At 37.1% G+C, this 20,111-nt stretch overlaps 1 protein-coding gene across 2 annotated transcripts; it reads right to left on the bottom strand.

Moving 5' to 3' along the window:
• Positions 1–46: 46 nt before the first annotated feature.
• Positions 47–8,128, bottom strand: LOC137391780 (protein canopy homolog 2-like). Of its 2 annotated transcripts, XM_068078310.1 has the most exons (6): positions 8,018–8,128; positions 7,390–7,505; positions 6,933–7,130; positions 6,205–6,301; positions 260–363; positions 47–229 (listed from the first exon to the last, which is right to left on the bottom strand). In XM_068078310.1, exons 1-6 carry the CDS (start codon positions 8,103–8,105, stop codon positions 131–133), a joined length of 702 nt encoding a protein of 233 aa, XP_067934411.1. In that variant the 5' UTR covers positions 8,106–8,128; the 3' UTR covers positions 47–130. The 2 variants fall into 2 exon arrangements, with proteins under 2 accessions (XP_067934411.1, XP_067934410.1); XM_068078309.1 differs by having other exon boundaries at positions 47–363.
• Between the last annotated feature and the right edge of the window lie 11,983 nt (positions 8,129–20,111).

The raw sequence follows: 20,111 nt of genomic DNA, 5'->3' as shown, positions 1-20,111 counted from the left end.
TTAGCCCTTTAGCATTATTAAAAGTGGAACAAGTTCCTCATTCCATGATATGCTCTGTGACCTTCGCAAAGGGGACGCACAGCATTCCTGGTATACAGTTTAAGGACGGTTAGTATGAGGAATCTCAGGGTCAGAGTTCACTCCTATTGCTGATTCCCTCAGTTTCACTCTCGTCTTCGCTATCAGCACTGTCTTCATCCTCCTTGCTATCAGCACTGTCTTCATCCTCCTTGCTATCAGCACTGTATTCATCCTCCTCGCTGTCGGCCTCGGATTTCACATCTCCATTCATTTCACTTTCATCACCATCTTCCTCGGCCTCCTCAGGGTTCACATCATAGAGCTGGTCCTCTAAGCACACCTCTGATAAGAACAGCAATCACTTGCTCTAATTGTCTGCAGCAACATACAGGTGTCTTCATATATAAAATATACTCAAGTCCAAATGTAGGAATACTACAGCAGTGAATAACTAAGTTACATGGCATGATCGATACGATGTAGCAAGGTTTAAAAGAACAGTAAACAACTAGTAACACTATTAAACGCCTTAATTTGTGTCTCTTAATCCATGTACACGATATATAGCGAAAACCATTACACTGATGCCCCACACCTACAGGGCAGATCTGAAAATATAGCATATTAAGAAATGCTATTTCAAACAATTGTGGTAACAGTCTGAATCCCCAAAGCAGAAATCAAGTTGGCTGATTCCTTAGACGGGAAGAGAACACCAATAAAATATTGGAGAATAAAGGCTAGTTCTATTAATAGGTCATTGCTGAGCGCATGATGCTGCATAATGCTGAGGCATATGCCCCCCCCCCCCCGCATATGCCTAGACAAAGCTTAAAATCATGACCTTATCTTGACATCCCTTGTGACTGGATTTATTCATTGAACTCCCTCATATGATTACTACACACCCCCTTTTTCTCTCAGCAACGGTATAGCCCACCCTGATAATAATCCTACCACATAGATGCAGCCTAAACTAGCCAGAATGCGGTATCCTGATGTTTAGTATGCATATCTTTTAGCAAGATCACTGCTGCTTGTGTATCAAAATTCACCAAAGATTATAGCCATCGAAGAACTTTCAAGCACCAAATACTACTCAGATGTCCAGTAGTCGTGCGATACCAGGGGACAAGTGTCTCTAATTGCGCCCTGAGTATATTCTATAGCAACTGTGACAATAGGGCAGATTTTGATCTTTGAAGTTGCATTTTCAAATGTTATTATTGAAACGAGTTTGTTTCAATTGTGAATCTGTCTACCAATTATTTTTTATTCCACAGGTAAGATCTATGGAAGTCATATTGAAAGTCATTCTCATTGTAATAAAAGCTCGGAAAATGAAGTACATATGTTAACTTGCTCACCAACTTAGGGACATACTCATTGGTAAAGGATAGTCAATTCAACAAGTGTGATACAGTCAGGTAGGTAGAGCAACCCAATGCTTCACAAAGGCTGGGGACATTTAAAATAGATTAGCACAGCTTTGATAAAACGCAATAACACTCCTTTTTTTATTGTACCAGTTGTGTTAGTCTAGCATATTGCTGATTGCTTTGCCATCTATAAAAATACCCTAAGGTTACACGGAATAAAGTAACATTTAATTCTTCTGCTAGCAGCTTTGACATCAGTGCAGCAGGAAGAATAACTAATCAATCAATTTATAGGTCGACTAGAGACATGCTTCACTTGCCATGTTTGATAGAAACAGCAGCTAAAGGGATGCAACGCCATTTTTGCGTTGATGGCATCTGCGAAAATTGAATCATTTTTTTAACAGGTTTACAGAAATTGAAGAATCATTCCAAATAAAAGTTTTGCCTTTATTTACACTTTTATTGTTTATTTGATTCACAAGACTCAAATTATAAATTTACATTGTCCTAAATTTGTAAATGTGACTGCATCTGCAAAACCGATGCACTATTTTCGTTTCAAATACATATATATCTGGGCGATGCAGGATTCAGTTATTTACTGGCGTTTAATCACATTGTATCATTCGGTACAACTGAAAATGCTTTGCTGTATTTGCCATAACCTTTGGTGACAGCACTATAATTCCTTCATAGCTTTTAGCTTATCAATCTGAGCATTTCATGCATATTCATTTCATGTGGGCATAAATTGTTGCTTTGTCTTGTAAGTATTTAGATTATGACAAAACCTAAAGCTACCAGCTTGATCCCATGTTGATCATTAATTTTTTTCGATATTTTTAAAATAGATTATCAAGAATGTAATCTCGCCATCGAAAGCTCATGAAATCATTTGAAATCACAGCTTTATACTGCATTTAGTGGCTTGACAGAAACTAAAATAGTACACACTGGCATTGATGGGTCATTTCTTGTCCGTTAGCCATTCCTGGACATATTGAGTTAAGGTTTAGTATCCCACAGCGCCTCTTTTACATGAAACATTTTCTTACAGGTGAATCTCGAGACACCGGCACCTAACCTGACAGATACCTTTGCTCCAACCACTAACTCGTAGATACCAAACATCTACCCTTATCAGTATCCTACAAGTATTATTTGCTTAAACAGTATCTCCTACACTATTAAGATGTTTCCTCGTGACAAGTAAAGATAAGCCTGCGAAACCGCACTTCGCAGACGCGACGCAACTCACCGATGAAGTACTCGGCAATGTAACTCAGTAGATGCATTCCTTTTGCAATTCTGCTGGAGTATACATAGTTATGATAACTTTGCACATGTATTTGAAAGTTGTGTTACGCCAGAGATATCAGCCGCCAGAGATATCATTAATGAACAAGTCCTTTATGGTTGGTAACCGCTAGAGGACGAAAGAGATTGATATATTTCTCATAACAATACATCAGACCAGACTGAAGTCATGACTTTTTTGTTGCCAGAAGAGCAACTCTCTTACGCGTATTGACCATGTCCATAAATGACATTTGTCATGCAGTCTGATGAGACTAGAGGAAGGACCCATATAATGTAAATCAATCTTCTTTTATATAAATTCCAATTAATGTGAAGAATTTATGTAAAGATTTTGTTTCGTATTGCGTAAGAAATTCCATAAAACATAAATAGTTAAGTCGACGCAAATTCTCAAATTCGATTTGAATAACGATAGTCTCATAATTAGCCTTACAATATCGTTTTCCCTCTGACCGCACTTGGAAGCAGGGTTGGCTTGATATATATCGCTTGATATATATCATCGATATATATCGCCGATAGATATGATATTTTTTGGGCCAAAAAAATCGATATCTTTGATATTTTTGAAAAATATCTATTTTACCATTCTGTTTTCCCCTTACAACTATTGCTAACAGTCTAAAAATACAAAATAACACCTAAAATCATTAAACACTTGCGTAGGGGCCTATTAGGCTTACCCAACCCAGACAAACAAAGACAGCCAGACTAAGGAGGTGACATTGGCTAGACCTGTAGACCAATTAATTAGTGTATGAGTTGAGAAGAGTTTTTCAGATCTAAATTGTATTCCTTCATCCCAGTACTATCTCCCTAGCCTGATTATCTCATCTCATGTTAAACTGTTATATTTTATTGCCTTATTGGAAGACCAGCCCTTTGAACTTCATAATCCATGATTTTGAATTGAACAATCTGACACCCATAAACAGAATTGTAAGCACATTACACTGGCTCACTGAGATGACGGAGTATCTCATCATTTTCTGTAAAAATCTTTCAATGAATAGCTTCAAAGGATTCTGGCTCAGTGTAAAATCTATAAATAAGATTATATAACTCTGACTGCTAGTGCTGAGTGTGTGTTTTCATCATGTGGACTGATTCACAGAAAGTTGAGAAATCGTCTCGGTGTGGTGAAGGCTGGCAAGCTGGTGTTTGTTTACAAATACCTAGACAAGAGTAGGACATTAGAACATGCTTGGACTATCATAGTGTGTATTTACTATTTGCACTATTTTGTTTGCACTTTGCATTCATGTCATGATTTCCAATCCAATGTTTAACGAACATTTTCATATTTATAAATATTACTATACTAGGCCTAAAATAAATCAAGTGTTTGGTATCAAACATTGCTGACTGGTCCCATACAACCTATAAAATACATCAATCACAATGTAAACACCATGTAAGTTCAACCTAACTTCAAATTTTTTTCAAAAAAGTCATTTGTTTCAAAAATATCATAAATATCAAACATATCAATAAATATCATGATATATATGTGATATATTTTTGAAAATATCGATATTTTTGCCAACCCTGCTTAGAAGGAAAGACAACGTATAGGGTATCTCTATTAATATACACAGCACTAGTACCCTAGCAGTCGATACACAATTAGTAGAAATACACAAGTAGATACATAATTATTAAGAAATACCTAAAGGCAGTCAATTTGTGCAGATGTTAGAGTATCGGTCTAAAACATTGAATGTCATGAGTTGGAGTCTCGCTGAGAGCAATCTTTTATCCTAATGCCTAACCCTGGCCTCAGATGGATAGACAGACAGACACCGCTCTTATCATGCTAAACTGGTAAAGATATATTTTTCTCTTACAATGTATTTCATTTTAGAAAAACAATATTTTTTCGATTTTGCTCTGCAGCAAAGACATTGCTGTGGAGAAAACAAATGAAAAGATCGATTTAAATAAACATTGACGGTGTGCGTTTTCCTTAACAACGTCAAATTGCCGTTTTCATGGACCCTAAACCAAGTGTAAGCAATAAGAAAGGGGAAAAAATTCTCAATACAAACCAATAATACCACAACTACTGTACAGTCATTGAATTAAAAAGTTATGTTTAATTTTTCATTTATTAAATGCCGAATTGAAATTTGAAAAATCTTAGAACGGATTAGGCTATATGGGTCGCGATCTCAGAAACCTTGGTTAAGTCACAAATCACGAAGTTGAGTTATCCGACTTTGAAGCTGCACTAACTGAATTTGTAATATTGGTAACGATTTTTGCAACACGTGCATCCGGACCAATCAAGGAGTGATCTTTCCGGATCTGAAGCCAGTTTAACCAACCCTCGAAAAAAAAAACCTTAAAACCGTTACTAAGCTAAACAGGAAGTACTAAAATATAGTGTCCGGTAAAAGTAATCGATTCTTTTTGCTTATGTTAAAGATAACTCTGACATTTTGGACACTTTTAATGAGTACTTTGGTATTCCAACTGATGTCGAAAGCAGTGACAGTGAATGGAGTGATGATGATATTTCCCTGAAGATTCTTATAAGATTATTATAAGATTAATTATTCGATTTTATAAGATTGAAGTTTATAGTTTCCAATGTTGTGCGATATGTTACTGTTATTATTTTCCTAAAGATTCTGTAGGCGATACCATGGCTGTGCTCAAAATCGACAATACAGCCAAGCCGTTTTTTACACCTGCAAAATTGAGAATAAGTAACACATTTTGTGATATACAGCTATTCTCATGATAGCCAGCTGAAATCTGTTTCTAGATTTGAATTCAGCATAGTTTTTTGTATGTAATTACAGAAATCTAGATAAATATCACAATTCCTTGATATTGGTTTCTATGACGTAATGAAATGTAAAAAAAATTGTGCATTGGTTTTCGTTTCTCAAACTTTAACACCAGTTTTCTCATAACTATGTTTTAACACTAATGGTGAACGTGCATTCAGTTTATTGACCATAAAAATCTGCTGTAATTAAGCTAGAATCATCTTTTTTTGCAAAATAACTGTGAGATCTTTCTCCTTCTGCTAGTGTAGATAACTCAAAATCTTACACACCCGACTTAATCATCATGGTTTCTGAGATCATGACCCATATACCTGTATTTACTGTTTGTATAACCTCCAATCCCTCTAACATACTATTCTCAGAACAGATTTTTTTATGTTGTAGGGTCATTTACTGTACACAAATAAATATTAAGAAAATGGTCTATCATTGAGGGAGCAAACAATTGGCAGTCAACAGATGAATGAATAACTTATCAGAGTTATCTTTCTAACTCCAAGAGAAGGTAACTACCAAACTGTGCTTCTCTTCTCTACAGTGATAACTTGAGTGATCTACATGTCCACAATCAGCTCATTTGCATTAGATGAAACCATTTCTAACTGCTCATGCCGAAGATGAATTGGCAAGTAGAAAACAAATATTCAGTGAGTGACCAAAAATAACTGTTAGGTGTACTTTACCTGCTGTTTGCACACAAACGCTGTAGAGGTAGTTATCTTCTTTCTTTTTAAAAACTTTAGTGATCTCCTCGTCAAAGTCCTCCGCAATCCCCTCACACTATATTCAATAATAAAATTGCATAAGTTAGGAAAAACAGAAACTTGAATATTTCTTGTTTATTGACATGATGAATGAACCAATTAAATATTGAGTTAACATTATCGAAAGAAAATATGGTTGAAGAAAAGTGGAGAAAATGTCAGATAGACTTTTGCGTAATATTTAGTTATGTAACTAATCATGGCTTATCATGGGAGACCCGTTTGACTTGATTTACCCATAAATTACTCATTTGTCCAGTAACCCAACCGCAAACTTTATACAAGTTTGTCATCACCTCTCAAACCTTACCTAGTCAGATTGTTAGACCTACTTTACAAAACTATGCTGTGCCGCTTCCATTTTAATATATTCGAAGTGGTACCAAAGCTCAACTCTAACTCGCACCGTTAAATATGAAAGCAATTTTGAGAAGTGTATAGCAATCGCTGATAATCGACTGCCCAGCTATTTGTCAAGGTTATCTCGTAGACTGATAAACAAGGATGCATTTACGTTGCACCTCTGTAAGATTTGGTAGCGGGCATTGCAAAAGGTTACTAATTCTACAGAAATGATGCCGAATAGAAGCAAGTGGTGAAAGTGGTGCAATCTGCAGTCTCGCAATTGTCGCTCTCGCTATACTTACAGCAAATTTGAGCATCTTCATCGAATCTTTCCCAATTTGAACATTTTTCATCGAGGCTGGCTTGCCATCCCTCCGTTGCTGCCGTTTATAGAGCTTTCTACCAGACAGCTCATCAGTTGTTTGATAGTAGTCATTAGGGTTAGAGCAGGCTGAGTCAAGGAGCTCTGATATGTGCGTATCAGACTGTTTGAACGGTATCTATAAACATATTTTCATTAACAATATTTAAATACTTTTAATCACGATGGTGTTCAACCAAAACACTTTGAATATGTAAAACTTTTTAAAATATAGAAAATCATTACTAATTTAGCTAAAATTTGTTTACACTGCTCACAAAAGAAACGTTTGAACTATGATCTATAAAACTTTGCAAAAAATAACCATGTGGAGAAAACTCTACAAAACATCAAAATTGAAACTAATTGACTGACTATGCATGGAATTATCTCCTCACCTCATTGAGTCTCTGTGAACCATCAGGCATTATTCGAAAGCTTCCCACCTGGATTGTTCGTTTAGGGTCAGTTTGTGAGATTCCCCAAGTGATCTGGTCCACAAGCATGTGGCAGGCTAAAAACAACACATACTAAAAGTAAAACTTCACTACTAAACTAATCAATGCTCAGAATTCATCAGGCAAAAGAGCGATTGTGATGGTTTGTACATGGTAAACTTTATTTAAAAGTTACATTCTCATGTACAGCATTTCTTGGTCTACTGCCTTTCGGAACAACGTTTCAGCTCACAGCCTTTTAGCAACCTATCTCTCAGTCCACCACCTTCTTCTTCGCTTCCCGTCTCAACATTACACACACTACCTCTAAGTATACCGCCCTCTTTGGGGGGTTGGGGCTCCTGGAGAACTGCCTTTGGACACTGCATATTACCTCTCACCACAGCAGACTATCTCTACCACTGGACACTACCTTTCACCACAGCAGACTACCTCTCCTCACAGGACACTACCTCTCATCACTTTGAGCTGAATATGATGTATTTAGCATACAGTAATTAGAATAAATGCAAATTATTTATAGAAGCATGCAAACAGACTTTGATAGGTGGCTCAATCTAATACCAACCTCCACAGTTAACATCTGAAAGCTTAGCTTGGATTTGAATAGAGGCAACGATAAAGATGAGCAGGGCAACAGTGACTAAATTCTTCATCGCAAACGATATTCTGAAATCAGTAAATATAACTAGCACAATCTGAGACAAATATTCAAGTCAAGGCCTTTATAGAAAATGTTGACAAGGAATAATTGGGAGCTGTACAGCTATAGCAAGAACACATAGCAATCGTTCAAGAACTACACCAAATGGTAACGCTTACTTATATGAGAATTAAGGAAATGCGTTAACAAACACGGAGTGTCACTTTTCTCAGGAGCTGAAATAGCAGCCAACATGATATGGAAACAATCACTTAAATGTAATGGTGAGAGCTGATGTGGAGAATCAGATTATTGATCTAACTACTGCTAACACTTTAGGTCATCAGCTTATCCTGACTGATCTGTTATATCAACTTGTTATACAGCATAAGGGGGGTTATCATAAATTGGAAACATATCATTTTGCTTTTCAAGTTACGAAAAGCGATTATGGAGTTGAATTACAAAAATTAAAAAAATCAGAAGCATACCTACCACATAGCATTAGATACATACCAGACAAAGACCAATATATTTGCATAAAGCCAAGAATAGCCATGTTGTAAAAATATTAACTGTCCTTTCAACATGTAGCCCTAAATAACATAACGGGTATATGTTATTTAGCGTTACATATCTATGCCATATGAAGCATTTGAATTTATTCAAGCCAAAAAGCAAAATATACATATTTTAATTAAAAACCAATTGTGTTGTGACTTGATATTGATTCAATAAAAAAGAACATTAAAATTCAGTGATGTACAAACCGATTAAGAATTCCACACCAAATGCGATTTCATCAACTACAGAAAGGTTTTATAAAATAATTTTTCAGTTCTGTTTAACGATCTAAACTTTGCTATATGATCCCTTAAAAATACATTAGCTGCTATTGAACTGCAGGCATATGGGCAGTTGCAAGGAAACTTATGAGGCTACTACAGGATATCAGCTATTTTCAATGTAAGCAACACATATAACTTAGCAGAAATAAATGCCTGTGCAACTCTGTTAGATCATAAATGCTTCAAGAAACTTATTGACTGAACAACCATAATTTGTGAGAACTCTGATTATTTATTTATTGATCTCATAGAGCCAGTTTACAATTTATTAAAACAATTTCAAACCATGCAGCCAAAAATACTAATGATCGTAAAACCCCTATTTGAACTCTATCTTTGTTTGAACGCTACCTCTAATGGAATGCCACAAAAGAAGGGTTAAAAAATACAGTGCCACCCTTCAATTAAACAGCACCTTTAATTGTCCCCACTTTGACATTCTTCGATCTTTACAAACCCATAATAGAAAGTGATCAGTAAAAAAGTGTTCACAAACGGTATTAACAAATTAATAATGACTCGGTTACATCAATAACAATTAATTCTTTCGTCGTTGCTGCAGTAGTTGCCATGATTTTAGTAAGGGTGTGCCTGAGAAGATCGATTGTCACAATCGTCAAAGCTACTTTCTAATTCAAAGTCACTAAGGTCTAAATCCGATCGTTGTCTTCAGATTTGTCCATAATGTGGTAACAATCTGACCACTAGAAGTATTTTGATGAATGATGAGAATATTCCTAAGGAACACCATAAGATGTAATAGCTTTCCTTTTTATCGTGTATCGAAATCCATTTTTAAACTCTAAAGCTTTACAGGTTTTGCTTTAAAACTTAGAAAGGGAAACCATCGAAATAATTAATAACTGTACCTGACTAAACTACTCAAAGTAGTTCTTGGTTTAATTTAGTCTAAACTTCGACGTATATAAAAAATGGTTTAGCAAAAATGCTGAAGCCAATGGCATTAATGTTGCGCCGCGCGCAAGGAGAATGCAAAATATAAGCAACGTTAGCATCGCTCTGCGCGTAAAAGGTTAAAATTATCTTCCCAAAATTCTGACAAGGAAGTCGAAAAGTGTCACCCTTCATTTGAACATCACATCTAATAAAATGCCACTATAGGGGAATATCACTCTGTTTTTACAAGCTTTGTCCTAAAATGATATATTAATGAAAGCAATACAAAAATAGAATTCAGGTTATGCAAAAACAATAAAAAATTGATGGAACAAAAGGAAAGGACTTAGAGGGATTAAAGCTAGGAAAGTTTACAAAGCTGGAGAGGAGCTAATAGGTGGCTTTCTAATCATACGTTTCTACAAGTGTAAATGTTTATGGTAAGGAGGTAAGGAAGGAGGTTGCAGCTACATCCTTACTTCACCAACCTTTTACAAGCTTCCAGAGCATAGAGGAGCTTCTAAAATAGCCCAGGTAACAAAAAGCCGTTTCAATAAATATGAGAAATAAAAGCCATAATGTTGGAAGATTGGCTGATAAACATTACAGAAAAGTATGAGTGATGACAGAAGTGAAAAGTGGTGGATACAGTAATCAAAATAAATGGTTATATATGGTGATTACAATGTCTAGAATAAGTTTTATCAAGACCAGATGTTAAACTAGCAAAGATGGATTGAGAAAATAATCAGCCAAGTGTGTTAAAAGCAAGTTGACTGAATGCATTTACATAAAAATCTAAAAAATTAAAAAAGATTATAGGTGCTATTAAAGTATGTGATGTAATCTAGTTTGACTAGTTTTTGCAAGCAAATTTTCCAAATACAGTATGTCTATTCCAAGAAATTAATCTATGAAATCTTAAATATGCTTGTTTATTGTAGGAGGGTTGGTTCAAACTATGAAGCTATAAGTTTGACTTGTCTACAATAGCACTTTGTTGTATGTATGGTGGATTCCAGCATCTCAATGGATAGCCTATGTCTTCTAAGTAATAAAAAAATGCCTGATTTTTAGCGATTGTAGCCTTCGCAACGCGCTGCCAGTAATGTACACAGAGCTATTAGACCAAGGCAACGAAATGTAAAATGGGTTAAAAAGCTAAATCAAAGAAGCCTCTAGCTCAAATATATCATAACCTGAAGCAGTGTGTGACAACAAAAGAGAACAATTTTTTAATATATTTTACATTTTATGTAACATCAAAGTTTCTTTTTGATTGCTTCTAAACATTAGTGTCATAAATTACTCAACACCATTATGTACCTAAACTAATTTTCTGTGCTTCAAAAATATCACAGTTTTACGTTAGTTATGCTTGAACAATTAAAACTGGGAGAACTTCATTGGCTTTTTTTTACCGTTTTACCGTGTACATGCCATGTTTTTACCTTCAAAGGAAACCTAATATCAGTATTAAATGTAAGGCTGATTCTACATGCTAAATTAGCTGTTAAAGTGGTCCCATCGCAGATAAAATGTAATGAAACAACAACAAATTTACCAAACAACTAAAATCAAATTCAAATGATCTAAAACAGTTTCAACAAATTAACTTAACACTATAAATATTTTACTATATCCTAGGATTTCTTGTAATAGGGCAGGATGGGGCACGTTGCAACAAAAAATGCATCTTTGGGTATAACGCTTTCCGAAAATATTGGAATATAGGTGATATAAATAATCCTAAAGGATGCAGAAATATGTTTTCCATTTGTATGCCAAATGTCAATTCTGCTGGTTGTACATTTTGGAAAACATCACAAAAGTACCAAGTGCATAGTTGGTGTGTTAATGCACGCCGGTAGGAGGCACGTTGAAACACCCTATGGGGCACATTGAAAAGTCTTTGATTTTCATAGTAAATTTTAGTCTTGGAATTGCGTCTCTTGAATTTATTTTCAGCCAAACAATTCAAATTTCCACCAATTATCTGAGCAAGAAAAACTTGAAAAGGGTTTGCTATGAACTTCAAAACAACTTCAAACTGTACAACAATCACAACAAACTTCCACAGTAAAACAAAACCTATATACATCTATAAAAAAATTGATTCGTCACCCCGGTTAACCCGTACGGGTGGTAGTTTCTGCTCTAACTCGGGTCTCCTACCAGAGACCTGGAAGTTTGAGCACTCGCCTCAAGATCTTAGCTGTTCCCTGTAGCGCACTTTTCTGCAACTCACCTGAGTTGATTGCTGTTGGTATTTGGGCAAGCCACATTTTATGCGCCGGTGTTATTGCACCCAGTGCCCCAATGACTACTGGGATTACAGTTGTTCTTACATCCCAGCATTTTTCAATCTCTTCTCCAAGAGGGAGATATTTCTCTACCTTTTCTTTTTCTTTGCTGTCTATATTGTAGTCATTGGGTACTGCCATATCTATTATAGTATCTCTCTTGTTCTCCTTGCCCACCACCACTATATCTGGTTGGTTTGCTAGGACATGCTTGTCAGTCCGGATGTAGAAGTCCCAGAGGATCTTAGCGCGATCATTTTCATTTACCTTACCAGGAGCTTCCCACCAGTGTTGTGGTTTATTAAGGCCATACTCGTCACATAGACTTCTATACACAAAACCTGCAACATGATTATGCCGCTCAGTGTATGCATTTCCTGCTAGCTGCTTGCATCCACTGATGATGTGTTGGATGGTCTCAGGTGCATCTTTGCACAGTCTGCATCTAGGATCGTCTCTAGTGTGATAGATTTTTGTTTGGAGTTGCCTTGTTGGGAGCACTTGCTCCTGGGCTGCCATGATTAGCGACTCTGTATTGGCCGTTAGGTTTCCTTTGTTCAGCCACATATATGTCTGGTGAAGATCGCCAACCTTAGATATTTGTCGGTGGTAAGCACCATGAAGAGGTTTCATGTGCCAGTCAATTTCCTCATCATCAGGGCGAAGGTCCATTGTAAGAGCAGCCGATTGAAATTTGGCTAACAACTTATCTGAAGCTGCCATAGAGGCTGCATAGGCTTTGATGCTTTGCTCTTCCTCCTTCACTGTTTGCTGTACACCTTTGAGTCCCCTACCGCCATCTTTCCTATCGAGATACAATCTAGTAGTATCAGATTTTGGGTGGAGTGCTCCATGCATGGTCAGCAGTTTACGAGTTGCTATATCTGTTTCCTTGATGGCTTCCTCAGTCCACTTTATTATGCCTACTGGATATTTTATTACTGGCAGTGCGTAGGTATTTATTGCCATGACTTGGTTCTTGGCATTGAGCTGGCTCCGTAGGACCTGCCGAAGGCGTTTCTTGTATTCAGTAATGGCTTTGTGACGTACCTCGGCTTCGTGGTTGATGTTGCTTTGCATAATCCCCAAGTACTTGTACCCTTCTTCTATATCTTTGATGGTACCATTTGGCATTCTTAGGCCATCTGTGAGCATAGAATGGTTTTCCTTAAGAATTAGCCTTCCACATTTCTCAATACCGAAAGTCATTCCGATGTCCTTGCTGTATACCTGAGTGAGGTGTATTAGCAAATCAATGTCCCTTTCTTTGTTAACGTACAGCTTGATGTCATCCATGTAGAAGAGGTGGTTTATATTAGTGCCACTCTTAAACTGGTACCCATAGTGAGTCTTCTCCAGCATATTGCTTAGAGGGTTTAGGCATATGCAGAAGAGCAGCGGTGATAAGGAGTCACCTTGATAGATGCCTCGCTTAATTTTTACACTCGCCAGCTTTTTGCCATTAGCCTCCAGTTCCGTCTTCCATTTGGTCATTGACATCTTGATGAATGCCACAAGAGCAGGGTGAACATTGTACATACTGAGACACTCAAGTATCCAACTATGGGGAATTGAGTCATAGGCCTTTTTGTAGTCGATCCAAGCCATGGCAAGATTGGCATGCCTTCTCCTGCTGTCTTGACAGACTGTCCGATCCACCAGTAACTGATGTTTGGCTCCTCGGGTTTTGTGCCCAATTCCTTTCTGTGACTCATGTGCTCTTCCAGTTTGTCTGCAACTATTCCTGAGAGCAGTTTCCAGGTGGTGGGCAAGCACATTATTGGTCGATAATTCTTGGGAATCGGCCCCTGCTTTGGATCTTTTATTAGAAGTACAGTTCATCCTTTGGTCAGCCATTCCGGATGGTCGCCTTCTTCTATTAGGCATTCCATCTGTTTAGCCATTCTAGTGTGAAGTGATGTCAATTTCTTCAACCAGAAGGCTTGAATCATGTCATGGCCAGGTGCTGCCCAGTTCCTCATACGCTGCACTCTGCACTTGATGTCCACTTCGCCGATGGCGAGTCCTTGCTGAACCACAGTGTGTTGGTGGCTCTCTTTAAGCCTCTTCAGCCAATTTGCAGTAGTGTTATGAGTAGTCTCTTTCTCCCAGATGTTCTTCCAGAACTTTGAGGTGCTGGATCGGGGAGGATCTGACATTGGCCTCCGCAGTTCACCTTTGAACTGAGAATACACTTTAGATGGATTATTGATGAACAGTTTGTTCATTCTCTTGTTATCCCGCTCTTTGGTGTACCGCTTCAGTCGTGCCGAGAGTGCTACTAGCTGCTGTTTGGCAGATTCTAGAGCTTCTATTGTGGCTTCCCTTTTTGGACGCTCCAAACTGTGGTTAGACTTTTCACTGAGCCTACTTTCTTGCGCAAGTCCTTGATCTTATTTTGTAGCCTCAGCTGCCAAGATGGAATGGCTTGAAGCCTTGTTGACAGTGGCTTAATACCCATCTCTTCCAAGACGACGGTTGTTGTACTGTAGATTAAGGCATAGATAAGGTCTCACTGATCAATTTAGTTGAGATCGACTCCAGTGCCAAGTTAATGTCTTCTAACAGCTTCTTGGGTATGGTCTTGCTAACTCTCCGTAGTGGTACCCTGCTTCCATAATCATTAGCAGCTGACATCTTGTTGATGATATTTTCTGCAAGCTCCTTCACCCTTGGGTCAAGGTCAAAGTGCATGTCTTCCTCAACTTGTGAGTCAACACAAGATCGTGTATGTGTGACGGTGTGTGATGATATGCACTCCTCGTTGGTTGAGGTTACTTGGGTGAACTGTTCCCTAATTTCATCTACCTGAAGTTCTGATATGAGGTGCCACTTGATTATGTTACTCCTCTGAGCTACAAGTTGCTTAGCGGTTAGTGGCATTTTAGGGCGCATGTTTATCCACAGTTGGCGCATGCTTCCCATATAGCCCCACTTTTGAGGTTCACTCATAAAGTCGTACTGCATGAGGTCCGTGTTATCAGTCCGAGTCCATTTCATCCGTTTTGAACCAGTAGTCCATTTTCCACTGCCTTGTCCTTGTTCAGCTACAGGCAGCACGGACCTTGTTTGACCGGGCGACGTCCGAGCCGGCATGGCTTTGGTTATTGCACTCATCATAGAGGTTGTAGACGTTATAGACGTTATAGACATTATACAAGCAAGGGTCTTGTCTAAGGACCACCAGAAGGGTGCAGTTGTTGGGGTTTGAACCTAGGACCTAATGATCACTGTCCCAACACCTTACCAACTGCGCTATCCGTCCTATATATACAGTATATATATACTATACATATATATACAGTATATATATATATATCTCATATATACATCTCTGTATATATATACTATATGTATATATACAGTATATATATATATATATCTCAAAGTTTGTCGGTATGTGTTTCTGTGTGTTTGTGTATATTGAGCTATAGCTATTAAAATCTTTGAATGTAAAATTTCACATTATGATGGATTTGAACTCATTGAAGATTGCAACTACAAGTTTTAAATTCAAGCGCCCCACCACTGAGCTATACAAGGCGTGTTGACCAAAGACACAATCATATATCATATAGCGTATGCACACGCTATATGACACCCAGGGTGTCAGGGTGGCTTAGTGGTATCATCTTTGACTATCAACCATGGGGTTGGTGGTTCGAGCCCTGCTAAAGGCCAATCTGACAAAAAGCTCTCAGCAAGCTTTCAACCCTAAATTGCTGGGTCTTTTGGATCTAAACCTTAACTTGGAGGCCTCGTGTACCACACTGACAATGTGGGCACGTTAAAGATCCACCTCTGTCCTTCGCACATTGGACAAGTGAAATGGCTACCTGGCTCTGTCAGACTGGACGTGTTGCAAAATGTATCCCTTCAGGTTAATCTGACAGTTCCAGAAGAAGCCCTTGATAAGTGTTAGGACCACCCAAGGTAGCTTATAAAAAAAACCTAGTCCTGGTAGTGTGTTTCTCTACTAGAGAACACTACCAAGCATTGTCACTACATGACAGAAGCATGCCATTATTTATTATGCACACGCTAAATGACGTATTATTTAAAACTCTGATATCTATTAACTCTTTGAAACACAATGCTTTTGCGTGTTTTCTTGAACTGCTATTTTTAGTTTTTCGTAAGGTTCAATTGCTAAAAATCGCAGTAAAGGCCAACTCTTTTCACACGGACAATTGTATTATCTTCGTAGGAAGAGCCTCAACATTCTCAATCCGTTCGGTCAGACAAAAAAAGTACGGTATCTCATTTTCCCATTGTACCATTATCGAGAGGTACCAGTATCATTGATTCAAAGTTTTGATGGATAGCTTCTGGTGGAACAGTAATCTTTTTTTTACTTCTATGCAAGAATTATCATTATTAATTCAACACACTCAGGATTTTTATTTTGTTTTCTCAGCTCGTATTAATTGTATCATTACTGAATCATCTTTTATTGTAATCATAGTAAACAGACTTAATTTAGCTATTACTTGCTAATTATTTCACATTTACATCTAAACCCTTTTATAGTTGTTTTATTTTTTTGTAATTTATTTGCCCTACACAAAACATTTTCCTCATGATATCTAGTTTGAAATTTAGAATGGCAAATGTTGTAATATGTTAAATACAAATCAATTTTCTGTCCAAAGACTTTTTTATTACCCGGGCAACGCTGGGCAGTACAGCTAGTGTTGATATAAAGAAGAAACTTCTCTTTATATATATTAATATTTGAAGTCACGATATCAATATTACCCAGAAATTTAAAGGCTTATCGTGAGGATTAACTTTTTAACTACATCATCAAGGTTTGTATCAAACAGCAGTTTCAATACTACTCGAGCTGTTCCCTCTATAAGAATAGAGGGGCAAGTTGCGACATGTTGCAACTTGCCCCACTATTTTAATCATTAAAACGCGTTGCAACTTGCCCCATACCCTTGTAACAACCAAAAATAATAATTTGTAACAACCAAAATGTTCATCCCAACTCAGGATGATGTAACATCATGAAGTTGGTGGGTGCATTTTGAAGAGAACGTGTTTATAGCTGCCTCCGCTGACTTTTGTTAACATGGGATGATATACAAAAAAGATGTGCAATTTTCAAAATTTGGATATAAAAATAAAAGGGCACAAAATTACCATTAAATTTTACAAAATCATGGCTCACCTAATTTGCTGTTCTTTTTATTTCATGCAATTAGGATATCTCATAAGATGACCTAGAAAGCTCTTTAGTTAGTGAAGTAAGAAGTTAAAATGATGCAAGCAAGCAAGAAATTTAAAGAATATTTCAACGAGCCCCGCCTTTCAACGTGCCCCACTCAGGCCTGCCAACCCAAGAGTGGGACAATGCGTGAGATTTGGTTTTGGGGCAATTGATGTATTAATGATAGTATATATAAAGTTGTGGAAATTGGGGCAAAAATCTTACGCATTTCTCACGCATTTTCATTTTTTCTTTGGGATGATTGCGTGAGTCTCACGCTCAATGCGTGAGAGTTGGCAGGTATGGCCCCACTCTCCCCTACCGCCACGATGACAACTCGTTTCTAACAACTAACAATCAGTTTGGACTGCCATACTTAGGCTGACTGGCTAAACTACGAGTGAATTGTGACAGTCACCGTCAGCCCAGCTGAGTTTTATCAGACTTATGAATACCCACAAACCCAGCTCCACCAATAAGCATTGCTTTTAGTAATTCTTGTTTCGATTCTGCTAGTTTTCATGCCAGAAGCACTTTTATTTTAAAATGTAACAGGAAGGTTTGTAGCCTGGCATAGTACTCTGACACAACACAAAACCTAGTAAAATTTATTATCTCGGTGATTCCTTTACCGTGTTGATATGTATGTCCAGAACACTGAATAAGTCACCCTATTGCCATGAGATTTCCAAATGTAATAATTTTAAAGTCGGTACTGAAAATGGATTCGCGAACTTACCTGAAAGATCTTTGAAGAATTACGGTTTCGTGATTGTTACCCGTGTTATTGATAGGAATCGTTTCCAAATTATGATTCGCTGACGTGTCCTTTATTCAATTGACTGGATTTTCCTTTTTGTACATAGAAACGCAACTCCGACTCCAACTGACCAATTCTCACCATCACGGGACATTGCGTATTATTATGAGCAATCTTTATTGTGGTAATCAATGGTCATATTTTACAATATGTTTTTCACAAGGTACCACAGTTAGTAAACTAATTAAAAAACAGTATACACCTTTTTTTAAACTTATAAGTAGTCTAACTAATATAATAATGTTAGGGCTGAAAGCATAAAATATGTAAAAAGCAAGCTTGAGGATTAGTATGAAAATTGTTTAAACAAAAAGTGGTCGAACATAACCTCTGTAAAAATAAAGAAAATAGATTTTTAGTTATGAAAACAAACTATAATACAGAAATGTTAAAATAGGTAAGGCTAGATGGGAAATGTTATTATTAGTCAAAGGATAGTAGGCGTAGTTTGAGTTTTGTTTTGAAAGATTGTAGATGTAGAGTTCTTAAATGAGTGCAGAAGTGATTAAATGAACTTATCAGGTTACTGTTGAGTTTGTTGTAGTTTAATGGCTTTAAGTAATTTAAATCTGGTTTTGGTTTTGTGATCATGGTTTATGGTTTGAAAGCTATAGCTGAGATATTAAGGGCAGTTATTGTTGAGTAGGTATTGAATGAGCAGTGAGGCAGGTAAAGTACTGTTGCAGCTTAGGTGAGGGAAGAACACCAGTACAGCTTGTTATTAAGTTGGTAGGTGGTAAGCGATGGTTTTTATAGGGTTGGTTTAGGCCTTTGCACTTGAGTTGCAAAGCTTTTTTTGTAACACAAATAGTGTGTTGGTATATTTTACAGGTGCTGTAAGGTAGAACACATGTAGGCCATATATAAGATAAGAATGAATAAAATTATAGTAATATAGTCTGGCAGTATCAAAGTTCATAAGATGACGAATATTATAAGATTTGGATGGTTAGCTGGTTAGATGGTATTTTATTTGAAATGAATGAGATGTGGTGCAGCCATGATAGAGAGTCGTTGATGGTAAAGCCAAGTAGTTTGGCATTGGATTGTCTTGTTAGGGTATTGTCAAATATAGAAACTGTCAGAGAGAAATTTAATAGTGGATTTACTAAAAGAGGTTTTAAGATGTTAAGAGACATTTGATGTGTCACGCACTATTGTTGGATAAGTGTTAGATCTGCATTTGTTTCAGATTGGAGGCATGAAAGGTCAGTTTTGGATATAGAGAATGAGGTGTGCTGCGGAGTGGTAATTTTAGTAAATAGTTTATAAAAAATTGAAATAGAGTAGGTGCAAAAATTCAGCCTTGCGGAATGCCAGTAGCTACAGGGGGAGCATCTGAGGAGATGTTTTTTTATTTTTACCCATTGTTGCCGTCTAGTATTTTTGACTATATTTGACCAAATGCAGTAGAGATGATGAATGATGGTAATGCAAAAGTGGTTTTTCCAAACTCTGACTGTAAGCTGCTTATAATTTTGTTGCTATCGGAGTGTATTTTAAGTGCAGTAAGTATATGTCTTTCATAAATTTTAGAAAGTATAGGAAGTACAGATATGAGTCTATAATTAGTTAAATTGTTTTTATCACCACCCTTGTGTAGTGGGGTAACTATAACAGTCTTCCATAGCTCAGGGAAAGTTGTTTCCTTCATAGCGCTATTGATTATATCTGTGAGCGAGATGATTATAAATGACAGTGATGCGCGAAGAATTCGAATCGCGATATTGTCAATACCTGTAGCTTTGTCCGAACGAATACGATGCAGTATGTTTACTATGCTGATTGTATGTATAGGTGGGATAGCATCTGAAACGTGTGAATAGCTTTGTGGAATAGGAGCCCAACTGCCTTCCTTTTCGATATTTAAACTTCTAGAAATGGTGACAAATGTTTGTTAAGAGCATTACCCAACGACTGTTCTGGGTTATCAGTT

This window comes from Watersipora subatra, chromosome 3 (genome assembly GCF_963576615.1).
Source record: "Watersipora subatra chromosome 3, tzWatSuba1.1, whole genome shotgun sequence".
Classification (NCBI taxonomy): domain Eukaryota; kingdom Metazoa; phylum Bryozoa; class Gymnolaemata; order Cheilostomatida; family Watersiporidae; genus Watersipora; species Watersipora subatra.
The sequence above is the reverse complement of the archived record's forward strand: the minus strand, read 5'-3'. Positions and strand labels throughout refer to the sequence as shown.